This window comes from Mustela lutreola, chromosome 6 (genome assembly GCF_030435805.1).
Source record: "Mustela lutreola isolate mMusLut2 chromosome 6, mMusLut2.pri, whole genome shotgun sequence".
NCBI lineage: Eukaryota > Metazoa > Chordata > Mammalia > Carnivora > Mustelidae > Mustela > Mustela lutreola.
The window spans coordinates 98701183-98728680 of NC_081295.1; the positions used below are offsets into that span (position 1 = coordinate 98701183).

At 35.8% G+C, this 27498-nt stretch overlaps 1 protein-coding gene across 15 annotated transcripts in view; it reads right to left on the minus strand.

The window, feature by feature from the left end:
* Positions 1 to 27498, minus strand: part of PKHD1 (PKHD1 ciliary IPT domain containing fibrocystin/polyductin) — a 475577-nt gene that overhangs the window by 183375 nt on the left and 264704 nt on the right. For all 15 annotated transcript variants that reach the window (XR_009354742.1, XR_009354743.1, XM_059178234.1 and 12 more), the window contains one exon: positions 11693 to 11830. Coding sequence is in view for 13 of the 15 variants with exons in the window: in XM_059178234.1 (XP_059034217.1) it covers positions 11693 to 11830 (138 nt within the window). In the remaining 2 variants the exon portion in view is untranslated. The remainder of the gene's footprint in view (positions 1 to 11692; positions 11831 to 27498) is intronic.

Consider the following 27498-nt stretch of genomic DNA (forward strand, 5'->3'; position numbering starts at 1 on the left):
AGGGGTTTTCAGTCCAAGGAGATAATGAATAATCATAACAGTAACTAGTAGGCACAATCAAATGAGAATCTCTAACTCCTGTGAGAGTGATTGTATCCAGACTGATAAATTATTGTCATTGAGGCCTGTAATTTTATCAAAGTCTGATAGAATATTAAAATAAAAGTTAATATATAATTTATTCATTCACATACTGGAAAAAATGTATAAAAACCCTTAAAACTTTATAAACGAGGGTGGGCTTATTCACTCCTGTAAGCCTTGGTTTTTGCCACTAGAAAATGGGCTTACATGTACTGAGAGTTAAAAGATGTATTACATGTTAATGATACATGGCCCAGTGTCTACATATAATAGAAAATGTTTGAAGCACTTTTAAAAAAGTTGGCTCCTAGTAGTAATAATAGTAAAAAATAGTAGTAGTAACAATGGGGAAATGACACATTTTAAAATTAACATTTAAACTTAGAAATTAAGAAAAAGAAGGCAAGCCCTCCCCAATTAGAAATGTTCTGTTTCTAAAGTGCTAGAAAGTAGACATTTTAATGGTTAAAAATATTAGGTGGTTACTTATTTGAATGTCCAGCCCAAGGAACTGTAGCAAATACAATTAAATTTATCTTAAACTCAAATATTCTGGTAATAGATTGCTAAACAAGAAAACAAGTTACTCATTCATTCAGTCACCTGTGTGCCTAAAATAATTTGTTTTTCATGCAAAAATAATTAAATAGGGGCACCTCGGTGGCTCAGTGGTTTAAGCCTTTGCCTTTGGCTCAGGTCCTGATCCCAGGGTCCTGAAATCAAGCCCCGAAGCAGGCTCTCTTCTCAGCAGGGACCCTGCTTCTCCCTCTCTCTCTGCCTGCCTCTTTAACTACTTGTGATCTCTCTCTCTCTCTCTGTCAAATAAATAAATTAAATCTTAAAATTAATTAATTAATTAATACTTAAGGGTTATTTTATTATATAATTCACTATTTAAATCATTTAAAAATAACAAATTTATAAGGCATTTTATATTATTATAACAGAAGTTCAAAAATCCAAAATATAGTTTGGGAACATTGACTTAGAAAATATTAAAATATTAAAGGAAGGTGGCTACTGTTTAGTAGAAACTGGTAGCCTGACAAAACAAAAGAATCATTTCTTGTGTTAGTGTTTTACTTTAAAATACATATATATTTAAATATAAAGTGATGTTTATCTGTCAGAGAACTAATATCCATCTGAAATAAAGAGATATTTTGGTGCTTAATTTCATTTTGAGATACGTATTAAACATTGATGGTCAGTTTGCTTCAAGACTCACAGAAATGGAGTTTAATGTTTTCCTGAATCTGTAGAGAACAAAGCTTTTATGCTTTTGTCCTTTTAAATAAGTACAATATTTAAAAGAACATCCCTTTTGTGCCACTTTTTTATTTCATCAGCTAACACATAGTTTAACTAGAGAACTGCCACTAAGCAGAAACTGATTTGTTGACTGATGATTCATATTAGCTAATGTATAAATGATCTATTGTGCAGACATCTATGTATACTTGTAACCATACTTACACATTAAATGTGCTCATTTTTTTATGATTTTCTAACCATAGTTAAGCTTGAAGGAGGATATATATTTTTTAATTTAATATATTATTTTTAAACATCACTACATGATTCTCTCTGGCTACCCAATGAGTCTAACTACTGGGTATTGTGGCTTTAGGCTAGAGGATATGTTTTAATCTACACTTTTCTCTGGTTTGTCTCCTTTTTATTACTTAATCATCCAATGAGCCTTACAGAACTGTCAGTTTGGAAGGCAATAAACTGTGTATGGATTTTTCTTCTTTAGGATTGAGAAAGCCCCAATCATGGAAGCAATGAAAGAAACTTCCATACACCTAGTACTTCATTTCCTGACAATCAAAGTCATGTGCTAATGATGACCTTAGGCTCCTGGCTACAAATGTGAGACAGGGCTGACAAATACCCATCACTAGCTCTGCAAAACAATATGTGACAACTTTTAGGATAAAAACCCTGTTCTTAGCATAATTACTGAGCAACTAGGCAGCATGTCATGTGACCTGGTTGTGACAGGCCAAACAAACAATGAACTGCCATGTCCTCAGGGAAATTAATGTACAGGGCATGTCCTTGCTTACCTAGAGATCAAGGAGGGTTCTATTAACTTTTAAAGACACTAATTATTACTGGTAATCCCTCTCTGAAATCCACCTACAAACTGTCAGAACAGAGGTGTCCATTTGCAATTTGAGAACCATGAAATTATAATACTCTCTCCTGGGGTACCTAGGTAGCTCAGTTGGTTAAACATCTGACTCTAGATTTGTGCTCAGGTCAGAGTCTCAGGGTCATGTAATTGAGCGCCATGTTGGGCTCTGTACTGGGCGTGAAGTCTGCTTAAAATTTTCTCTCTCTCCCTTTCCATTCTGGCACTCTTTCTCTATAAATAAATAAATAAATAAATATGCAAGTGAGCAAATTTCTCCATTGAGTTGAACATTTGGATGAATAACATGTTAACATTATTGATATCTAAAATAACAAAGACCACATTTTAAGGTATAAGAACGATGTCTCCTCTAAGAAGAGACACTGATGAAAAAGATGAGTTCAAACAGCTATTCAAGGTCAAAGAAATAAAAAATTTAAAGCAATCAGGAAACCAATGTTTATTAAACAGGCTTTGAGTTGGGCATTTTTGTGAGTTTTCTTCTCCTAGACTGACTAAAAATAGAAAATACTTTGAATTGGCAAAATATCATCAACTTTTCCAACATGTCTCACCACTATTTTATACCTTTCATTCGGGGCAAAACCATTGCAGTCATTTCCAAATTAACATTATAATTCCTTCCTTACAGATGTAGACATTTAAGTCTAGGGATACTGAATATGTTACAAGAAAAAGACATTGAGCTAAAAGACAGATCTATCCATCCATTTATGTATACACTAATCAGTCACACAGCACAGTATCAGAAGCCTACTACGCACTAGGTATATAGGTTACGAAATGTCTGAAGAATCCTATTATCTAAAACACAGAAGGAATTCATGAAAATATACCATTTCATAAAAACAAAATGAATGTAATAATAAAAATATGGACTATTGAATGGACTAGAAAAAAAGACAGTGAAACCTAGTGAATGGAGTGAGGAAGTACTCACAGTAAAGATAGTCCTTTGGCACTGGCTTCTAGTCTGAGTATTTAAGGTACCTAAAATAGCCTCTGATCCTGGTCCTGGTCTTTATCAGCTAGGAGTCCTGGAAACAAATCATTAATCCCTCTGGAGTTCAATTTCCTTATCCAGGCAATGAGACAGATGATTCACAAAATCACTGAAGTATGTGATATTACTGTTATAAATCTACTATTAAAGAATTTTCCAGAAGTTATGAAACAAGTTGCTTAACTAGAATTATAATACAGGTGTCCAGAATTGCCATATTTATGAGAATCTTCAACTAACTTCTGTTTTGTTAAAGTTATACTCATGAGATTATGAAAAAGTAACAACTTTCAGCACAGTTTGGGCTCATTTGTGTCTTTAATACTGTAATAAGCAACATTACATTGCTTAAATCCAGTCTTCTTCATGAAATTCATGTCTACTTCTCAGTGTTCTCCAGCAATTAGGCTGCCATTCTTCTTTAGGACTGTGTAAAGCACATTCCCGCTCTGCCTTGGCTCTTTTGCACTAGATCTGCCTTCTGTTTGGAAACCAGCAGTCCAAATCTGTGCAAGTCTAGCTTTTTCTTGTATCTGGTTTGAGGTCACAGTGGCTTTTCAGAAAAGCTCTTATTAACTACCTAATCTATGGTGTGCAGATCCAACCTGGACTTTACTTTATTTCATTAAAAAGGAATCTTATCTGTCTTGCTTACTGCTAAGTACTCAAGTCCCAGGAAGAATTTTTGGCACTGAGCTGGCATTCAATGAAAGAGAAAGAAAGGGAAAGAAGCAGGAAGGGGACAGAGACAGGGACAAATCTATAAATAAAACCAGACAGTCATCGTATCAGAGAAATTATTTTCTCTTTAGTATTTACTAATTTGCCACATTTTCTCATCCAAAAGAAAGTTATTCATGAGCACATATAAAGGTTTCATGACATCACTCTTAATGTGGATAACTGTTCATTGTTAAACATGAGATTTAATATGTTCAGTTGTACTTAAGATTATATTAAAGCCAAAAAATGAAGTTGTTAATAGATAAATAGTATTGAACTCATTACAAGTTACTGTCTCTCGGGGCGCCTGGGTGACTCAGTGGGTTAGGCCTCTGCCTTCAGCTTGAGTCGTGATCTCAGGGTCCTGGGATAGAGCCCTGTATCAGGTTCTCTGCTTAGCGGGGAGCCTGCTTCCCCTGCCCTCTCCGCCTGCCTCTCTGCCTACTTGTGATCTCTCTCTCTCTCTCTCTGCCAAATAAATGAATAAAATCTTAAAAAAAAAAAAAAAAAAAAAGGTACTGTCCCTCAAATAATGGACTGAATTTTTTCTTTGTTTCACATGCAAAATAACATTTCGTATCAAAACTATATTAGATACCCATTATTCAAAACAAAACAAAACAAAACAAAAAGCCATAATATGATGGCTGGTTTCCCTTCTTACTTTGTTTGCTCTCCCCGCAATATCTTACGTTAACGACCACTCTCTCTTTCTTATAAATTCCCTCTTGTGTTTCAAGATATTACTTTTTTATCATTTAATTTTCCTTCTACCTGCACTGCTGTTTCTTTTCTATCCTCCTCCCTGAACTCAGCTTCCCCTACCACTCTTAAAAGGTCAGTGCTCCCCCAAATTTTAGCCACTTACACATTCCATTGAAATCTCATTTTGAGGTATATGCATCTATGTATTCAACAAACAACGAACAACACATAGGCTGGCTTCCTATGTGCTTGACACTATTCAAGCACTTTAATAAATGCTCATTCATTTAATTCTCATAAAACTCCATAAAATAAGAACTATTATTCTTCCCATTTTGGAGATAAGGAAACTGAGACAGAGATAGATCCTGTAACTTATCTATAGTCACTCAGCTAACAAGTGGTAGAAAGGTAATTCATCCTGGCAGTACCATAGACCCAGATCTCCCAACCTGAAATGTGGGATGTACTCTAAACACCTTCTCACCTCACATCAAAATTGCCATTAGGTTGTTCATACCCTTAGTATTTCTGCAATTCATTCCTTCTCTTCAATTCCAGTGCCTTAGTTCAATTCCTTTGTTCTCCTGGAACACAATGGCTTCTCACATTTCACTGTGCCCCTTCCAATACACCACCCACTCTGCCAGGAGTGATCTTTCCAAGACCAAATTTAAGTATGACACTTCCCTACCTAAAACTATCCAGTGACTACCCACTCACTGCCTTCACGATAAAATCTAAACCCCTTAACCTAATGTATGAAGCCAAGAAGCTTCTCCAGCTACCACAATTCCATAAGTCCTGCAATTCAGACTATTCCTACAACTTCCTGAGGGTATAATGTATTTCCACAAAGATGTGTCTTTTCAGATCTCTTCCTCTATCTTTACACTCCCTCCAGGTTGGAAGATGGGGCTCCTCTAATTATGTTTTTCCTTGTTTGACCCCACTATTTTACTGAGACATCTCTTGCAAACTAGGATTGGTGACTAGTATTTCTGTACATCCAAGTTCTCCCATAGTACTTGGCAAACAATAGGCAATGAGTAAACACATGATGAAGGAAAGAATGGATACACAAATGAAATACTTTAAGCTTATCCCAAGTGTGTTATCAAGTTAATGTGACGATCACTGAATGATGAATGAGAATGAGTTTGGCATATGTGATGCAGCTATAACCCTCTGAGCAAAGCTTTGATCTTAAACATCCCTTCTAATTCTATAGCATTCTCCCCTTCCACTCTACTTTCTACTCTACTAAAAGTCGGTTGGTACCTTTTGCCAGCACCAGCTGACTTAAAAGCAGAACCACAAAATATAACTCTACAATGTTAGGACTTGGATTGGATGGCATCAGACAGCAGACATACTCTGGCAGTGCTCTGTGCCAAGGTCCACATCTATTAAGTCTGTTTACTAACCAGTCTTATTATTTATTTCATGTTGGTATTTCTTTTAGGGTGTAGTAGAATTAGATGGAAGGGATGAAAGTCTTCCTTCAGGCATGATACACATAAAATTGGGCAGATGGGTCCTAGTAATCAACCTTGTCCATGGAACACATGGACAAAGCAGGGAGAAAAATAATACACCATTGTCTACTAATAGGTAAAAATAAAGTTGGGAATGGACAAATTTTAAAATAAGATTTGAAATGTATAAATCAAAAATGGAAAATTTCTGTGTCACTTCTCTTGAAAGATATATTTTTTTAGGCAAAAAGTTTTTATTATAGTGATAAGTGAACACAGAAGCCTAAAAAACAACTTAAAAGTAGAAGACTAATCTTAGCAATAGGTGTCAACCTAAAATACATTTTCTAGTCAAAAGAACAAGGTTCAGTTTTATTAAGTATTTATATCAGTTAGCTGAATGAGGATTTTATAGACTATTAAATAAATGAACAAATTATATTAATCTGGGAGGAAAAATCAGAACCTAAAAGGATTTCCCCACTGTGAAAAAAATTGATCAAAATGATAAAATAAAGAAATAAATAAAAAGTATCACACTTACACCCCCTAAAACTCAGGGAAAAACAAAATAATCCTTACTCAAGTGTACAATGTAGTGATATGAAATGCAAAGGCAGCACATATAAAAAGAATAGGAATTAGATTTGACAACATACTTGGCAGGACCAATAGCATGAAGGGTTGGACAGAGAAGTTAGTTTAATGTTTCATCATATTAACAAAAGGATGATATGTATTGAAGTTCATTTTAAACTTTGCCTGTCTTTCCTCTCTACTCAGTTCCCCAGAATGCTGCTGACCTGCATGTACAACATCAAGTTCTTCCTTACTCAGAGCTTCGGTTTAGCCGGATGATAGAACAAGAAAGAGATAAGGTAGAAAAGAAAGTGAGATCAAGGTATTTTTTCCCATAAGTCTTTCTCTGTACTGAGTCTCAGATACACAGAAGGTCATGGCACTGGCAATCACCTCCACACACACACACACACCGCTCCATCTCTAATTCTAGCAATGACTTCTTTTTTTTCACTCCTTTAAAGCAAGGGGTAGTAAGGATGTTCTGCTGTTACTAGCCCTTAGGGAAGCCTCCGTGCCATTTGGACTTTTGTGAATATTTCCTTCATTAACATCTCCTCAAATTGTCCAATTCTGTATGGCATCTATTTTTTTTCAAGCACCCTGACAGATAAACTTTCATCAAATACCTATTACATGGCAAGCACGTAAAAAGAACTGTTAAATTTAATGGTTTTAACATCCCTCCAAGGAAGTTTCTATTTTGCCATATACTTTACTGATGAATAAATGGATGTGTCCAGAGGGTGATTAGCTTAAGGTCAAACATCAAGTAGGTGACCAAGCTGGATTGATCCCAAGCCATTCAACTTGGAGCCCATGCTCATCATTATACTCATTTTACTCTGTTCAGAGTAAGTCAGGGTCCACCCAGGAAAAGTTTTTTCCCTCTGGCTTCATACTCTCAGAGGAACTGAACAAAGTGGTGTTTAAAGGTGATGTTAGAGAGTATGAGGATCTCATAACTCTGAGATATGTGAAGTAAGTACAAATTTGTAAAATCTTTCTGAAAAGCAATTTAACAGCATGTATCAAGGACCTTAAAACATCTACTTATATGAATAGAGAAGAAATACAAAAACAACCATAAAGCAAGTAACAAAATGACAATGAGCACATACCTATCAAGAATAACTATGAATGCAAATGAAATAACTGGTCCAATCAAAAGATATGGAGTGATGGAATGGTTAAAAAAGGAAGACCCAAGTATGCTACCTATAGGAGACTCATTTCAGACCTAAAGACACATGCTGGTCAAAAGTGAAGGGATAGAAAAACATTTACTGTGCAAATGGAGATGAAAAAAGCCAGGGTAGCAAAACAGACTTTTATAAAAGTCTATAACAAGACACAAAGAAGGATACTATATAATCATAAAAGGAACAATCCAACAAGAAGATGTAACAATTGTAAATATTTATGCACTCAACATGGAAGCATCCAAATACATAGAGAACTTATTAACAAATACAAAATAAGTAAGCAACAGTAGTAAAATAGTAGTAGAATTTTACACCCCATTTACATCAATGGATAGATCATCCAAACAACAAATCAAAAAGGAAACAATGGGTTTGAATGACACTTTAAATTCACAGATGGATCTAACAGATATATTCAAAATATCCTATTCTAAAACTGCAGAATATACATTCTTTTCAAGTGCAACATGGAACATTCTCCAGAACAGATCGCATATTAGGTCACAAATCAAGCTTCAACAAGTTCAAAAACTGCTAAGTCATACTATGCATCTTTTTCAACCATATTGCTATGAAACTAGAAATCAACCACAAGAAAAAATCTGGAAAAAGCACAAATACATAAATGTTGAATAATATTCTATTACTCAATAAATGGACCAACTGAGAAATTGAAAAGGAAATAAAAAAATACATGGAAACAAATGAAAATGAAAGCATAATGGTCCAAAATATTTGGGATGCAGCAAAAGCTATTCCAGGAGGGAAGTTTGCAGCAACACAGACCTATCTCAAGAGGCAAGAAAAATCTTAAATAAACAACTTAGTTTTACACCTAAAAGACACTAAAAAGATGAACAAACAGAACACAAAACCAGTAGGAGGAAGGATACAATAAAGATTAGAGCAGGAATTAACAAAACAGGAACTTAAAAAAAACGATAAAGCAGATCAATGAAACCAGGAGTTGGTTCTCTGAAAAGATCAACAAAATTGATGACTTTAAGCAGACTCTTCAAAAAAGAGAATGACTCAAATAAACAAAATCAGAAATTAAAGTGGAGATATAACAACCATTATAGAAGTACAAAGTAAAATAAGAGACTATTATGAAAAACTATAATTCTACTATATGCCAAAAAGTTGGACACACTAGAAGAAATGGATCAATTCCTGGAAAATATAACCTCCCAAAACTGAATGAGGAAGAAATAGAAAATTTGAACATATCAATTACCAACAATGAAATTGAAAAAGTCATCAAAAAAATCCTAACAAGCTAAAGTCCGGACTAGATCGCTTCACAGGTAGATCAAACATTTAAAGAGTAGATACCTATTCTTTTCAAACGATTCTGAAACAATAGAAGACAAAGGAAAGCTTCCAAATTTATTCTAAGAGGTCAGCATTACCCTGATACTAAAATCAGATAAAAGTACTACAGAAAAAGAGACTACAGGCCATTATCTCTGATGAACAGTGATGCAAAAATCCTCAACAAAATATTAGCAAACTGAATCCAGCCAAAAAAAAAAAAGAAAGAAAGAAAGAAAATCATTCATCATCATCCACTGGGATTTATTCCTGGGATGCAAGGATGGTTCAGTATTTGCAAATCAATCAGTGTGATACATCACATCAACAAAAGAAAGAATGAACATCATATGATCATTTCAATAGATGCAGAAAGAGCATTTGTCAAAATACAACATCCATTCATGATATAAGCTATCAACAACAAAGTAGGTTTAGAGGGAACAGACCTCAACATAATAAAGCCACAGATGAAAAAATCCACAGCTAGCATCATACTCAATGATGAAAAACTGACAGCTTTTCCCCTGAGGTCAGGAACAAGATAGTGATGTGCACTCTCACCACTTTTATTAAACACAGTATTGGAAGTCCTAGCCATAGCAATCAGAAAAAAAGAGAAATTTTAAAAGGTACCCAAATTGGTAAGGAAGAAGTAAAACTTTTACTATTTGTAGATGTCATGATACTATATATGGAAAACTCTAAGGATGCCACCAAAAAACTACTAGAACTGATAAATTAATTAGTAATATACCAGGATATAAAATCAATATACAAAATCCCATTGTTTTTCTATATACTACTAATAAAGTACAGAAGGAGAAATTAAGAAAATATTCCCATTTAATTGCACAAATAATAATGAAATACCTAGGAATAAACTTAATCAAGGAGGTAAAAGACCTATACTCTGAAAACTATGAAATCATAAGGAAAAAAATTACAAATGACACACAGCAATGGAAAGATATCCCATGCTCATGGATTTAGAGAACAATTATTGTTAAAATGTCCATGTAACTCAAGGCACTCTCCACATTTCATGCAATCCTTATTAAAATACCAATAGTATTTTTCACAAAAGTAGAACAATTAATCTTAAAATTTATATGGAACCACAAAAGACCCTGAATAGTCAAAGTAATCTTGAAAAAGAACAAAACTGGAGGTAACACAATCCCAGATTTCAAGATACACTACAAAGCCCTAGTAAAAAAAAAAAAAAAAAAGTATGGTACTGGCATAAAAACAGACACATCAATCAATGGAACAAAATAGAGAGTCCAGAAATAAACTCACAATTATATGGTCCATTAATCTTCAACAAAGCAGTAAAAGATTATGCAATGAGAAAAAGACAATATCTTCAACAAATGGTGTTGGGAAAACTGGACAGCTACATCCAGAAGAATGAAACCAGACTGCTTTCTTACACAGTACACAAAAATAAACTCAATAATGATTAGGGACCTAAATGTGAGACCTAACACCATAAAAAATCCTAAAAGAGAACAGAGGCAGCACCCTCTTCGACATTGACCATAGCAATATTTTCTAGATATGTCTCCTGTGGCAAGGGAAACAAAAGCAAAACTAAACTACTGGAATGACATCAAAATAAAAAGCTTCTGCATATCAAAGGAAACAGTCAACAGAACTAAAAGGCAACCTATTAATGGGGAGAGATATTTGCAAATGGCATATCTGACAAAAAGTTAATATCCAAAATATATAAAGAACCTAAAACACTCAATATTCCCCAAATGAACAATCCAATTAACAAACGGTCAGAAGACATGAACAGACATTTTTCTAAAACAAACAAACAAACAGATTCTTACCTAGACAGAACAAACTGGTGGTCACCAGAAGAGAGGTAGGTGGGGAGAGAGGTCAAACAAGTGAAGGGGGATTAAGAGCACACTTATCATGATGAGCACTGACTAATGTATAGAATTGTTACATCACTAAATCATACACCTGAAAGTAATATAATACTGTTAGCTCTACTGGAATTAAAATTTTTTTTAATGTTTTGGAACTAGACAAAGGTCATCGTTGCAGGACAATTGATAATTTGTTCCTTCTGAAAGAGTGGGCCATAGGTAAATTCTTGTACAAAGGACCAAAGGCCAGAATTGATCTGTGGCCTGGAGGAAGCCAGGAGCCCTGCCATGAGAGCCAACATGGGAACCATAGAGCCAGAAACATGGCCTGATGACAGTGGGTGGACAAAAGAATGACCCATCAAAGTCACCTCTGTCTGTGTTGTCCAAAGCTTGTATAGGAAAAGCTTTATCAGTAAACTCACCCCCTTCCCTTAACCCTCTCTATACTCTGTTAACCAACCTGCTGGATGATACCACCAATTCTCAAGAACTTTCTCACAGAGTTAATTCCCCTTAAGTTCCCAATCCTTGTGCCCTGTACTTACCAACTTTCAGCTCCCCGCCAGCAATGACCATGCACGCCACACTCAGAACATTGCTTCTGTCCACAGGGAATTCTAAAGTCCCCATCACATAAAGGCCTCTGAGGACTGGGAGATTTGTATCCACAAGGACCGTCCTGTCTGCAGAAGAAAAAGAAGTTGAGCCAACATATAACCAAAATAAGAATCGCATTCTCCCCTCCAGTGGTTTACTCTGTGGTTCCCCAGGTGATTCAGGGGCTGCTCACACTGGGCCTCATGCCAGGACAGGTGTAGCAACTAGAAGAACAAATAGTTTGTTAAAGAATAGGTCTTAATAAGGAACAGGAGGGGAAAAAAATACTACACAATTAATAAATTCTTCTACTGCCAGACAAACCAAGTGTTAAGGCCAAAAGGCAGTGTTTATGCCCTAAACCCCCAAGCCTGTATGTATATATATATATATATATATATAGAGAGAGAGAGAGAGAGAGAGAGAGAGAGAGAATCCTCAAGCAAACTCCCAGCTGAGCACAGAGCCCAAGGTAGGAATCAATCTTCCAATATTGAGATTATGACCTGAGTTTAAATCAAGAGTGAGATGCTTAACCAACTGAGCCACCCAGGCACACACCCCTCCCACCCCCTCACCCACCCCTTGCCAGTCCTACTTTAGTGCAAATACACTAAAATTTCCCTATCTTTTGTCCCTTCCCTTCACTTTGGCCATAATTTCAGGGAGGTAGAGAATCACAGATATGACCTTGGCCTCTGAAGTCAAATTATTTGGATGTGAATCTCCGCTCTGCTACTTATTAACTGTGTGAACCAACACCTTTACAGCTTTGCACCTCAGTTATCTAATCTGTGAAATCAGGAATAATAAAAATACCTGCTTCACTCCTAGGGTGTTTGTGAGGCTGAAATGAGTTCATAGATCTAAAGTGCTTACACAGTACTAGTGAGTCATTCTCAATCTCCCAACTCAGAGTGAAATTTACATTTCCCGATTTATATTTCTACCACACAAAGTAAAAGTCTGGTGTGTGCTCAAGAAATGCTAGTTATTTCCTGGCACCTGGGTGGCTCAGTCAGTAAGCCTCTGCCTTCAACTCAGGTCATGATCCCAGGGTCCTGGGATCGAACCCTGCATCAGGCTCCCTGCTCAGCAGAAAATCTGCTTCTCCCTCTCCCTCTCCCCCTGCTTGTGTTCCCTCTCTTGCTGTCTCTTTCTCTGTCATATAAATTTTAAAAATCTTAAAAAAAAAAAAAAAGAAAAGAAAAAAGAAAAAGAAATGCTCAGTATTTTCATTACTGGCACTGTTCTCAATTAGTTTGGCGTGCTTGTAGACGTCATTAGACAACTTAAAACCATTGTTCTTCATCACTCTTTTCATAAAGTTTCCATATAACTTCAGAAGAAAGGAATCATAGATTTTTGTCTAAAAGTAACAATAAGGTGATACATGAATAAAAATTCTCATTTAAAAGAGTAAATATTTCATGTATGCCAAAGTATTAAGTGTTACTTTCTGAGGCTTAGTAGTAATTCAGCACAAATTAAAGATCTCAAATAAAAGTTCCCGCTTGAATTTCAAGTACTGTAATCACTGACACATGTAAAGGTTTTAAGGAATTTTGTTAACATGATCTCATGTCTCATTCCAGGAAACAATGTACCCTGCTGTTCTTAAGGACCTACCCTCCAAATTAAAGTCTCAGAGGCCGTCTTTCCTCGTCCCCAACAAAGACTCTATGATTGTAAACCAACTATTTCCTTTTTCCTCCTGAGTTCACAGTTAGACTATCTTTTCTGGCCTCGTTTGTAGATAGACAAAGCCACATGACTAGCTGTAGTCTATAAATTGTAGACAGAATTGAAGTGGACATCTGTAGGCCTAGTCCATAAATTCTCCAGGCGTGGCTGTTGTCCAACAGCATCAACACCACCCACTCACCCATCAGAATCAACCCAAGTTCTAGCTCTGCAGGTAAGACATTTCCTGTCCACTCCCCACTGGGCCCACCACTGCCCCCATGGATATCTCTCTACCTAATGATAACAGAACATTAAAACATATTATCATAAATACATCCATAATTAGTGTATGTAAAGAGGTAACTGTCACTGGGCTGTTCCTCAGTGTAATTATGCTTTTCTCACCTGCTGTAACTTTCTTAGGGGAAGAAACCGTCTGTTCAAAAAATCCCTCATGCCTACTGGACATCAAAGATAAAATTGTGTTAAATAAACCTTGCTCAGATCTGCTGAGTTTACTTCGCTACACACCTTAAATTCAAGAACACATTAGGAACTAATACAAAATGAACAAACAGGCTAAACAGATAAAAATACATATTTCAATTTCATTTCAGGTACTTTAAAAAATTCAAACAAAAGACTTAAATATCAAGAGGATGTTCTAGGTTTAACACACATTTTGTGACTTCATGAGTTTTATATGATTTCAAAAGCAAGATAGAAATTATTTCAAGTCAGCACCTTCAAAAAAAAAAAAAAAAAAAAAAAAACTAGAGTTCTAGTTTCTAGTTTCTAGGCCTTTATCTCTTCCAACATATGGCCCAAACTACCAATGTTTGGCTGCTGAGCTTGATTGAACAAAATGATTAAGTTGCTTCAAAAAATGTTTTCCTTCATTCACAGAGTACTCACACACCTAAAAGCATGACATTAGGCTTCTTTTTAACAAACTTTCCAAGTAAAATATGATGATAACACAGAATCTAAAATTTTCCTTTTGGTCTTTATCACATAGCCTTCTTAGAAGAAATTTGTCCTTTTAATTGCTTTATCCACTCCAAATATACCAACAAATTTCACACGAATCATATATTGCCTAACTATTGTAAGCTCCATGAGAACAGAAACCATAGCGGCATTCTCACTTTTATTTTCTGAGGAACTTGAACTATAGATATTCATAAATAACACCAAATAACACACACACACACACACACACACACACACACACACAAACACACACACACACTCCACACATAAAATCTAATACCTATTCAAGGGGAAGTATAGGATGAAGACAAGAGTAGAAACATTGCTCTCTTTCAGTGTCACCTTTCACTTGGCAATTTCCTGTCTAGGGCAACCTGGGTTGCTCAGTTGGTTCAATGTCTGCCTTCAGCTCAGGTCATGATCCTAGGGTCCTGGGATCAAGCCCCACATCAGGTTCTCTGCTCAGCGGGGGGCCTACTTCTCCCTCTCCCTCTGCCTTCTGGTGCTCACGTTCTCTCTCTCTCTCTCTCTCTCTGTTAAATAAATAAATAAAACCCTTTTTAAAAAGAATGAAATTTCCTGTCTATTCATTTTTCTCCTTTCTTTTCCTTCCCTGTGATGTGTCAAATCTTGTTGGGTGGGAGGAAATTGGACATGAGTAAGACATGTATCCTATCATCAGATAAGGACAGATAAACAAATAAGTATAATGTGATATACTTGAAATGATAATACAGTTGACCCTTGAGCAATATGTGTTTGAACTGCATGGGTCCACTTATACACAGATTTTTTTTTTTTAAATATAGTACAGAACTTCCTGCAAATGTCCTCATCTCCCTTATGATTTTCTTAAAACATTTCCTTTTCTCAAACTTACTTATTGAAAGATTATAGGAGATAATATATGTAACATACAAAATATATGTTAATCGACTATTAATGTAATTGGTCAGGCTTCTGGTCAACAATAGGCTATTAGTAGTTACATTTGGGGAGGATCAAAGTTATATAAAAATTTTTGACTGCACGGGGTATAGGATCAGCACCCTAACTCCCATATTGTTCAAGGTTAATTGTTTATTTTTTCATTATATAGAGGTTGACCTCATCTTTACTCCCAACTACTTCAAAATGGAAAGTCTATCAATGTGCCTAATAACAAAATTCTGCTAAGATGAAAGGACCATATGTCCCATAAATATTTCTATAAAGGAATTTTCATATCACTGTAGCAGACTACAGCTATCATTGTAAGTAACAAAGGCAGAAAAATTCATTCCAATGTAGGCTCCACAGCAGATCAGCTGCAGGTCCAAATTGACCAACCTCCAACTATATAATGACAGCTTATAGTGGATGTCTCTCTCTTCCAGGTGTATAAAAATAGGATCAATATGCGACTTTCTCTGAGCAGCTTCACTTCCATGAAATTACTCAACACATTCCAGAAAAAAAATCACCCCGAAACAGTTATTTATACAACCCACTTAAAAACATGAACAATAGGCTACCTCTAAATTAACTGTGGCACGCTGCTTTCCATCTTGCCTTGCTTTGACCAAGGCTATTCCATCCTACTCTGTCAGTGACCAATCTATCCTACTTGAGAGAATGAGCACGGGCATATGGAGGGAACCATCTGGAATTTCTGTTGCTTGATGGGAGGCTGATGGGGGAACAGATCTGGGAAGAGACTCCAAAAAGAATTAACGAGTACCAGATGTAATTAAAGACTGCTTTTTCCCCCCAAAGGAACTCAGGACCAGCCTTGGGGTGGCACCTCTTGGTTCCAAATTATACCCCCTTTCCACTTGTACATCTATCAAGCGTTAAACATCCTACCATCTTTATTTTAACATCTTTTGCCAAGCAGTGTTTTCTTTCTCCCTTTAAGAGTTGTATTTTGACAATTATAAGGACAAAGCTTTAAAAATAGTATCTGGAAAGTTAACACTAAGGAGGAATCACCTGAATTTCCCCGTGTATCAAATACAACAACAACAACAACAGAGAGGTTTTAGTCTTCTCTAAAGGCATGAGCTACCCTTATAACCAGAAAGCCTGAACCAAATCAAAAGGCAGATGTCTCTGACAGACAGAGGCCTAGAGATTCTTCTGTGTCAGGACTAGTCTCGTTACAAAGCATTCCATGTCATTTCAACACTAGATTTAAACTCATTTTTTTTTAAAGTGAAGCCAGAGAGTCAAGGTCACTATTGTGTAGCATTCCAAGGGTCTGACACTTGTCTAAATCCTGTAGAAATGAGATCAAGGGCGAAGGGCACAGATCCTGGGAATAATGATGGGGTCACATTAACAGGCATAATTTAGGGTAGGCCAACCCACTGCTTGTATGTTATTCACTGTATCAGGCCCCATAACTTAGGTGGTGAAGACAGTTTCCATTACAACCATGCTATTGTCAGAAACACAGCTTACAACCAACTATGGACATAGGTCAGACTTCTGAGGGAGCGTGATGGCATGCAAGGGCAGAGCAGGACACACAATGATTATTTGAGGGCTTGTCATTTTCCTGTACCTTCCATACTTAGCAGTTAAACACAATTGTTTTCTACATTCACCCTTACCCATAACACTTTCCCATATATATACGAAGCAATGGAAAAGTAAGTCTTTGAAATAGTGATTGGTGGTGTTTCCTTTCCTTTGTAGTCTTGCTTAACTTTTGGTGAATCTAACGACTTACCCAATATTCTGTCTATACAATTTAAGAGAATGGCTGTTGCATTCAAAGAAAGTACTCCTAAAATAGAAGGGGATTCTCATACATAAATAGTTCACAGAGATGAAAATTAAGTGTGATTGAAAATTAGTGTCAGGTAGACTAATTTGCACAGATGATGGTATTAGTTTATCAAGAAGTCATTCTATTGTAGAAAAATCAGAACAAAGAACTGCTAGAAGGTAAGGATGCTTTCTTTCTACAACAAAAGTATTTTCAAAGAGCTGGTAACTTTATAGCCTACCTTTTTATCAAATCCACACAGGTGGTTTCTTTATTCTGTTCTATCATTTTTTTTTTCAACCTGGTCTTAAAAATAGGCAGAAGAGGCAGTTTTCAAAGTGCCCAGAGGCACATGATTCAAGACTGAAAGCCAGCTTCCCTAACACCTTGAAGAACAGCCATCTGCCTGCCTGCATGTGGGCAAGGTGGGAGGGGGTCCTTGGGGGAGGGGCAGGTTTAACTTTGGATAATAAATACCCATCCCACTCCCCCTGCACACTCTCTCTCTGTCTTTCTCAGTCACATACAGACATGCATAACTCTTAGCGTAGAATCAACATTTTAAATTATGATATTTTAATTGATCAATAAAATGTTTAACATACAATGTTTATCTCTTCCTCTAGTCTATACCATCTGTTCTTCAAAAATATTTTGAATCTATTTAATAGGAAGGTCTTTAAATAAAATTACCAACTGTATCAGATCAATCCTCTGAATCCCAAATTCTGAAAGGAAAATGCCAGAAGGTGCTCTGTTTTCATAAAAATAGAAAAAAATCCATACCTTCTCTCATTCCAGGCTTTCTTTGTTTTATTTTTTTAATCTTGAGATGGTGCTGTGTTGATGTTCTCTCCATTAGACCTTAAAGAAGGCAGAGTGACCAACCTGGTGTTGCCTTTTTTAAAAAACAACCTTAATATTTAAAAATATTGATATATAATCATCCTACAAAAAGCTGTACATATTTCATGCATACACTTTAATGAGTTTGGAGATAGGTATATATTCGTGTACCTGTCACCATAAATATCTCCATCCTTTCCAAAAGTTCCCTCCAAACTTTTTCTTAATTTATTATATTATTATTTTGTGATAAGAACACCTAGCCTAATATCTACCCTCAAGGAAAATTTTTGATAAAATACTGTGAAATAACACAGCATTGTTTCCTGTGGACACTGTTGCACAGACGATCTCTAGGATCTATTCATCTTGAAAAACTGAACTTTGCACCCTTTCTTTGCCTACTACCTCCCCATATCCTCCTCCTCCCAGCCCCTAGAAATCACTCTACTAAAAAAGAAAAATAGGTGAGTCGGTGAGATCTCATATGTAGAATTTAAGAAACAAAAAAATCATAAGGGAAAAAAGAGAGAGGCAAACTAAGAAATAGATTCTTAACTCTAGAGAACAAACTGATGGTTACCAGAGGGAAGATGGGTGGGGGATGGGTGAAATAGGTAAGGAGGAACGGAGGGCACTTGTGAGGAGCCCCGGGCTCTTGTATGGAAAACCTGAATCACTATCACTCTATTGTACACCTGAAACGAATATCACAATGTGTATTAACTAACTGGAACGTAAATAAATATTTTTAATTTAAAAAAAACTTCAAATTAAAACATGGACAAAGGAACTGACGAAACATTTCTTTGAAGAAGACATACAAATAACAAGTAATATAAAAGGGCACTCAACATCACTAATTAACCATCAGGGAAATGCAATCAGACCCACCATGAGATAACAATTCATACCTGTTAGTATGACTTAACACACACACACACACACACACACACACACACACACACACACACACACAGTTTAAAAGTATTGATAAGGGATTAAAGAATAGGGTGCCCTGGTGCACTGTTGATGGGAATGTGATCGATGCAGTCACTCTGAAAAACAGTGTGCAGTTTCCTCAAAGAATTAAACTACCCTACAATCCAGTGACTGCACCTCTGGGTACAGACCCAAAAGAAATGGCAGCAGGTTCTCCGAGAGCTAGCTACATTCCCATGTTCATTAGTGGTGCCATCTGAAACAAGGTCCATGGTACTCTGATTGCTTAGATGTCTTGAGTCCCAAAAAGAAATCTAAACCTTTTAATCCCCAGAAGACCTAAAAGTGAAAAGTATACATTTTGATAAACTTGAGGTCAGATTTAAACTATAGTTTGGCTTTACCCACATAATTTTATTCATAATTTTATTACCTCCATAGATCAGTGATGAATCTATACTAACCATAAGCTGGTGGACAAAATCCCTCTTCAATCATTATGGTGAATGATAGATATATATGTGGAAAGGCATAAACGGGTAACTCTCAGGCAATGGAATCATTACATTTTTACATGTTACAATTAGTGTCAAAGCCAAAGGAGGCACGGAGCTTATTTTCTTGTGGGTTTTTTTGTTTTTTTCCTTACAAAATAAAAATGAGACTCATTGCTAGTTAACAAATATATTTTCATACTTTAACACTGAAGAAAAAACATAAATATCTATAAAATAAAGGATTTGTTCCTGAAAGAAGCTATTCAGACATAGGCCTATGTAGCAAACATTCAATTCATTGAGTTTATTTCCCTCATCAAATATTTTCTTATTTGAAAATAAACCCTTTCTGTCTCTGCTTGACCTGAAAGAAGGCAATATGTGCAGAAGAGGGTGAGATTTTCATTTTTTTTATGTTTCTTTTTTCTCAAGCTTTCAATTGTTTCTTCTGACTGGGGGTGAGGGGAAGCCCCAAACTCTAAAACATTATTAAATTTCTTAAAGAAAGTGTTTACATCCATTTTGTTAAAAAAATTATATCTGTTATTTCATAAATACATAATTAATGCTTAAGATGAAGCTTATAATATAGTACCTGACTAATAAATACTGAGTAAATAACCTCTATTCTACATTTTAATATATTGTATCGAAATTTATATTTTTTGGACAAACTAGTCTATATTTTATTTCCTAAATTCATAAAGTACTTATGTTCTATAAAATGCAAAAATTACTTCTGTAGACACTTCTCTGTTCTTAACGGTCCCATAGCTTCCATGGTTACATTTTCTAGAAATTCCCAAAGTCTTTAAGAATGTTTTAATACATTCCAATAAATAATTATATTTATTCAATGCAGAGAGTTCTTGCTTGAGGTTTCCAAAATAAGTTTTTTTTTTTCTTTTCAGCATAACAGTATTCATTGTTTATGCACCACACCCAGTGCTCCATGCAATACGTGCCCTTCATAATACCCACCACCTGGCTCCCCCGCCCTTCATAATACCCACCACCTGGCTCCCCCAACCTCCCACCCCCTGCCCCTTCAAAACCCTCAGATTGTTTTTCAGAGTCCATAGTCTCTCATGGTTCACCTCCCCTTCCAATTTCCCTCAACTCCCTTCTCCTCTCCATCTCCCCATGTCCTCCATGTTATTTGTTATGCTCCACAAATAAGTTCTTTTCCCCTTAAATTCAAATACTGTCCCAGAGACCATGAACTTTCCTAGAACTTTTACTTACAATGCTAAGTATTTCAATAATAATATCCAGATCTTCCAATCTCTGCCAAAAGTCCAATGCTCTAAAATATCTCCATGTTGCCTGGCAAAGGTACTGAAATCCCCATCTTTAGAGTTAACCCCTTTTTAAAATCACATACCTAGAAGTTCCTAAGAGAACAATGATATGTAAAGAAAAGCATTGTTATTGACCAATAAATATATGCGTTCATCCATTCATTCACTTAGCAAATATTATCAAGTTGCCTTGCCAGATACTGACCCACACTAATGAAACAAATATAAATAAAACAAGGCTCTCACCCCACATAGAGGAATGAGTATTTTCATGAGATTGATCGGGTGGAAGGAAGTTGACCTGAATGATTTTTAGTGTTTATTTCTGATACCCACCCAAATAATCATGGCAAGGCCCAGGTAATGCTTCTTTGTTTTGTTTTGTTTTGTTTCTGTTTCTGTTTTTCCATTTTATTTTATTTTATTTTATTTATTTTCAGTATTTCAAATAAGGAAGACTGTATCTGTTTCTCTCTTCCGTCTAGTGCCCATCCATCCCTGGGAACTCAATGCCCTCATCTGCTCCTACTCCCTATTGGTGAGAATCCCACTGATGCCCCCATCTATCCACACCACACACATATCTGGGTTCTAAGTGGTTCTATAGTTTCAGTATATTCTCAAAAGTGTCCTCATTCTTTCCAGGCTCCATTCACTGATACCTGACTAATAAAGAATTAGTGTAGGACAAATACACAGGCTGATTCATCTCTTACTATTTGCCCCAAAAGCAATCTGGTATAATAGAATGCTCACCAGACGAAAATTCAGACAGACCAAAGTTGGAATCCCCAGTAAGTCATTCCTTGAAAAAAATTGCTTAGCTTCTCTGATTTTCCATTCCTCCAGTGCAAAATAAGAGAAATAATACCTCATGGAGGGGATAGTAAGGGTTAGATGAGATGCCACATATAAAAGTATTACAGTGCTTGGCACATAACAGGCATAAATGATTAGCTATTGCCTGTCTTGTATATCCAATACATATTTTGAGTACCCATTCTATGTACCTGTTGCTCTGCTGTTTGGTGAACCAGAGAGGCATAGTCCTTGCTCCTGTGATATAGAATATTCTAGAGAAAATTGACATTTAACCATAATCACACACGAATAACAATATAGCACAAACTGTGGTAGTGATAAGAAGGAAAATGCATGACGCTAGGATATAGCATGCTCTAGAAAGAGAATGCAGTAGACATGAAAAGTGAGAGATGGGAAAGAGCCCCATACATTGAAAAGACAGAAAATCCGCAGGAGTGCCTGGACTATAGACGCTGAAGGAGAGCAGTGAGCGGTGAGACAGGAAAGGTAGGTGAGCAAGCAGAGCAAGCAGGATTTTGGAGGCTCTGTAAAGATTGGAGACTTTATCCTAAGAATGACATTAAGCCAGGAAAGGCTTGTAAGTGGAGAGATTACATACACAATTCTAAGTAAGTTAAAAAGATCACTTTGGTTTCAAGATCAGGAGGAGGAAAACAGGAGGGATTCCAGGGATTCACCCAAGAGGCAATAATGCATTGAGTAGGGTGGTGAGAGGAGAGAAAAGAAAAACAGTCCGATTTGACAAAGAGCTAGGAACAGAATGCACAAGACTGGTCAAAGTATCAAGAATGACTCAAAGCAGTCGATAGTGGAAAATGATGCCAGGTACCAGAATGGGAAAAGCTAGAGGACAAGTTGACATCTGGGACTGGCAGCCTCAAGGGTGGAAGTGGATATATACAGAGAATTCTCTCTGGGTTGTTCAAGTTTGAGATGCCTTTAAGTCATCCCAGTAGAGATTTCAAGTTGACAGTTGGACATATGGGTTTGATACTTAGAAAAAGCAAAAAGATCTCACTGACTCCCAATGCTATCTTAAGGTTGATGACTATCAAATTTAAGTTCTCAGGAGTCACCAAAGAAGCAAAGATAGAATGAGGAGAGAATAACCAGAATCTAGAAGTTGATGAGCGCTCGAGGGAATAATTTAAGTCATACAGACATATAAAAAGGTGGATGTATGCTGCTAGATAGTATCTTGAAGGAGGGAAAGCCTGCAGACAAGGAGCGAAAAGAGACACCTGAGGTACCTAGAAAGAAAGACTGGCATTGGATACAGAGGACACTATGTGACACCAACCATTGAGAGAAGGTCAGGCACTTTCTCCATTAGAATGGGAGAGAAGATAGAAGCATGTGCAGTCCATACGTACTCACCTCCTTTCAAGAGGAAACTAAGGCTTGGTATGAAACATAAAAATTAAACACCCTGGGAAAATGGTGAAGTTAGGACACACTTCAGCTTGCCTTTAAATCAGGTAATAGAAACCTTTGACTCCACCACCAGCAACCAAGCAGAAATGACCTCTACTACGAAACTCTTTGTGTGAAATAAATCTATATACCAGGGTATTGGGCTTAGTATCGCCCCAAGAAACTGTGCTACCTTAGCAACATCTGAAGGAGATTCTTTTTAAAAGTAATTGATGAGAATTAATACATAAATATGAGTGACTGCTATATAAATACATGAAATTCTTAGTGATTAATGCATGCGTGTACACACCCACATATCAAACCGAACATATATTTTATACACGGGGTCTTTTTAGCCAACCATCCATTTCTCAAAAAGAGACTGGTTTCTTACTACAACATGGATGAACCTCGAAAATATTATACAAAGTGTAAAAAGGCACTGTATAATTACATGTATATGAAATTCTAGAACAGGCAAATCTATAGAGACAAAAAGTAAATTAGTGGTTGCTTGGGGCTGGGAGAGATAGAGGAATTAGAGGGTGATTGCTAAGGAGTCTGGGCTTTTTTTTTTTTTAAACTGGGTAATGAAAATGTTCTAAAACTGAATAAAGTGATGATTGCACAACTCTCTCTCTCTCTCTCTCTCTCTCTCTCTATATATATATATATATATAATATATATATATATTCTATCTATATATACCAAAAGTCATTGAATTGTACACCTTAAATGGATGAATTGTATGGAATTTGAATTATGCTCTCAATAAAGCTCTTTAAAAATGAAAAAATAATTAATGTATTAATATTATGGGAAAATCTTCAAATAATACCTTTTAAAGCAATATACAATACAGTTTATAACGTGCTATTATTTATGTAAAGAAAATGGTTAAGGAAAAATATATGTATATGTGTGTGATTTAAAATTATTCTTGTATGTCTCTGGAAGGATACCCAAGGAATTAGTAACATTGTAGCACTGCTGTTTTTAGGAAATGAAACTAGATAGATGACAGGATGAAGGAAGAATTTTCAATGAGTATTTTTTGTGAGTTCTTTTTTTTTTAAATTTTGAACAATAGGAATGCACTATTTTAAAATATTTTAAAATTTATAACCAAAGTTAAAAATAAACTGGTTATATCTGTTACTTTCTGTAGGCAAAATTGTAGTCATGTGTATATATGTATGTGTCTGTGAGAGAGAGAGAAAGAGGGAGAGGGAGAGAGATTGAGTCTTTTCTCAAACTCTCTTCTTGTCTTTGCCAGACTTACAAATTTTTCCCACTGCTTACCAGTGTCTGGAGGAAAAGAGTTAGTTATGCAGTCTCTTATGTGACTTGCCTTTTTTGACTTTCTATTTCTAGTGTCTTTAGTTTACATTTTGGTATGTAGTGCTCCTTTCCCATTTATTTCCATTTTTGCCACTTTTATATGCAGGTATTTGTGAAATGCCTCCTATTGCTGAGTATCTGTGAATCCAGGAAAGTTTGACTCTGCCACGAGGATTAGAGTTTGGTACATTTAATTTGTTCTGACTTCAATTTTTGCTTGCTAAATTAATATTTGGACAAAACCAAACTCCAGTACCTTGTAGAGGTTATACTGCTTTTCAGAAAGTTCTCAGTATTGTAATTTTACTCACCCAGAGTCACTGTAGACAACTTAATAAAACAAGGACTCACCAGTAGGCAAACAAGGAATTGTAAACACAAACATAAACGGAGAACCATAAAAGCTACTGAATAATCAATAATCAATTTAATAATCCCAAGAACCAATACCAAAAGACACAAAACAAAGCAAATAGAAGGATCTAGTTTGAGCATATTTCCAGAGATATTTTAGAAACTATATCCATGGGGGGGGAGCGCGCCTGGGTGGCTCAGTGGGTTAGGGCCTCTGCCTTGGGCTCGGGTCATGATCCTGGTGTCCTGGGATCGAGCCCCACATCAGGCTCTCTGTCCGGTGGGGAGCCTGCTTCCTCCGACTCTCTGCCTGCCTCTCTGCCTAACTGTGATCTCTGTCTGTCAAATAAATAAATAAAATTAAAAAAAAAAAAGAAACTATATCCATGGGAAATAAAAAACCCAATTAGATATATGGTATTTTAAAAATTATCATACAAAAAATTTTTATTGAAGTATAACTAACATACAGTGTTATATCATCAACAATTTTTTTAATCATTAGACTGAGTAAATAGTACAATGGATAGTGCTAGAAGTTTGAAATGCAAAATCAAGAGATTCTACCCAAAACAAAAAGAGTAAAAAGATAGAAAATAGGGGGGTGGGGGAAAGCTTATAAAGCAATTAATATACCCTAAAGACCTAACATCAATCTGTTTACATGTTTCAAAAGGAAAAAAAAAAACTAGCAAAATATCAGGAAGAAAACCATTAAGGAAATAATTTATCATGGTCAAAGAAAGATACATCCTCATAATAAAATAGTCCAGTGGGTAAGAGGAAATCCTTTAAGTTTTCCAAAGATTAAAACAAATTACCTACAAAAAATAAAAACCAAATGGAATTCAGTCTTGTGTGCTAGAAAACAATAGACAAGATCATCAAAGTTCTTCAATTGTTCACTGAACGAATTACTATAAGATACGTGTCAGCAAACAAAAAGTAAATCCAGAAAAGTGGAAGATGTGTGATATAAAAAAGGTAGGATGCAGAGAATCAAGTACAAGTTATAGATTTATAACTGTTAATGTATAATGTTAATAATGGAACAGTTTCAACTCAACCCTCATCTATAAAGTATGGATAATAATCATACATATCCAATATATCTAATAAGATTATTAGGAGGATAATAATGTCAATGTATAAAGCACATAGATAGCAAACAGCAATACACAGTAACTGCTAACTTTTATAATCTCAGTAATCTGAGCTAATCTGGGAGCCACAAAAGGATAAAAAGGATATCTAACTTTATTTTTTCAAAGATTTTATTTATTTTTTGAGAGAGAAGGAGAGAGCATGAGCAGGAAGGAGAGGAAGAAGCAGGTTCCCTGTGAACAGGGAACCCGATGCAGGACTTGATCCCAGGACCCTGAGATCGTGAGTTTAGCTGAACTCAGACGCTTAACCCACTGAGTCATCTAGGCACTCAATACCTAACTTTTTAAAATTAACATTCTCCTGATTAGTAGTGAGGTTCAGAATTTTCTTATGGTTTTTTTTTGGCCCTTTTGTTCATTCATCTGTGGTGGTACTTAGTGTTTTTCTTTTTTCAGAAAAAATGCATAGGATTTCTTTGTATATTGTAGTAATATGTATTGTCATGTACTGTGAATTGCAAATACTTTGTCCTCATCACTTGAATTTTAGCTTTGCATGCAATTTTTTTGATCATAGGGAAGTTTTTAATATTTATGTAACCAAATTTTTCCATCTTTTCTTTTCCTGCTTCTAGAACAAAGGCCTTACACAGAGTATGAGCGAGACTATAAAAAACAGTCTCCGGATACTTTTTGCTACTATATTTTTTTGTAAAAGCAAAAAACTGAGAAAAATAAAAATCTTCAGTGTTTATCAGTAAGATCATCTTACATTCCTAATCTGGAATATCATGCAGCCATATAAAAAGGACATGATAGCTTTCTTTTCACTGATATGACAGGATCACCAACACAAATTATTAACTTTTCCAAAAGTCACGTATGAATACTTAGAACTTAGCTTCATGCTGAAATGAAGCCATCCTTAGCATGGCACGTAAGATCTCCAGTCAGACTTTTGGGTCCAAATATTATCCCTCTACCGATGAACTTTACAGTCTTTAAGTCTCAGCTTGCTAGCCTGATAAAGAAAGATAGTAATAGTGCCCAATAAGATGGTTATAAGAGGGTTACAAAGTGTATTCATCTTAAATGCTTATGATGGGAAAGATTTGTAGCAGTAATTTAATAATAGTAACAGTAATTTCAGTACGATTTTAGTAATAGTATTACTAGTAATAACGTGTCCTTTAAAATAACAAGAAAATAATGGAAGTTCAGTTCTTTTTAATGTGCCAGCCATTGCATTACTATTTTATATCACTGAACCTTCATAAAGATGCTGTGATATCAGCATCTAATTGTAGTAGCAGTAATTAATGTATGGTATTAATAGTAACATTACTAGTAATAATATTCCCATTAAAATAATAAGATAATAATGTGAATTCAGCTTTTTTAATGTGCCATGCATTGTCTTAATAAATATGCATATCACCAAAATTTCATAAAGATGCTCTGACATTGGTACCACGTTTTACACACAAGGCAGCCAAGACAGAGAGCAGAAGTTCTTCAACCTGAGCATGTGTAAGAATCTCCTGAGATTGTGTTAAAATACTAGTGCTCTGCATTTTGGGTGAATTCTGCAATTAGTAATAAAACAGGGTGTCCATGGACCTCACTTATAGTAACATTCCTGACTTAAAGTAACATTCCCTAGATTTATAATAACATTCCCTAGACTACACAAC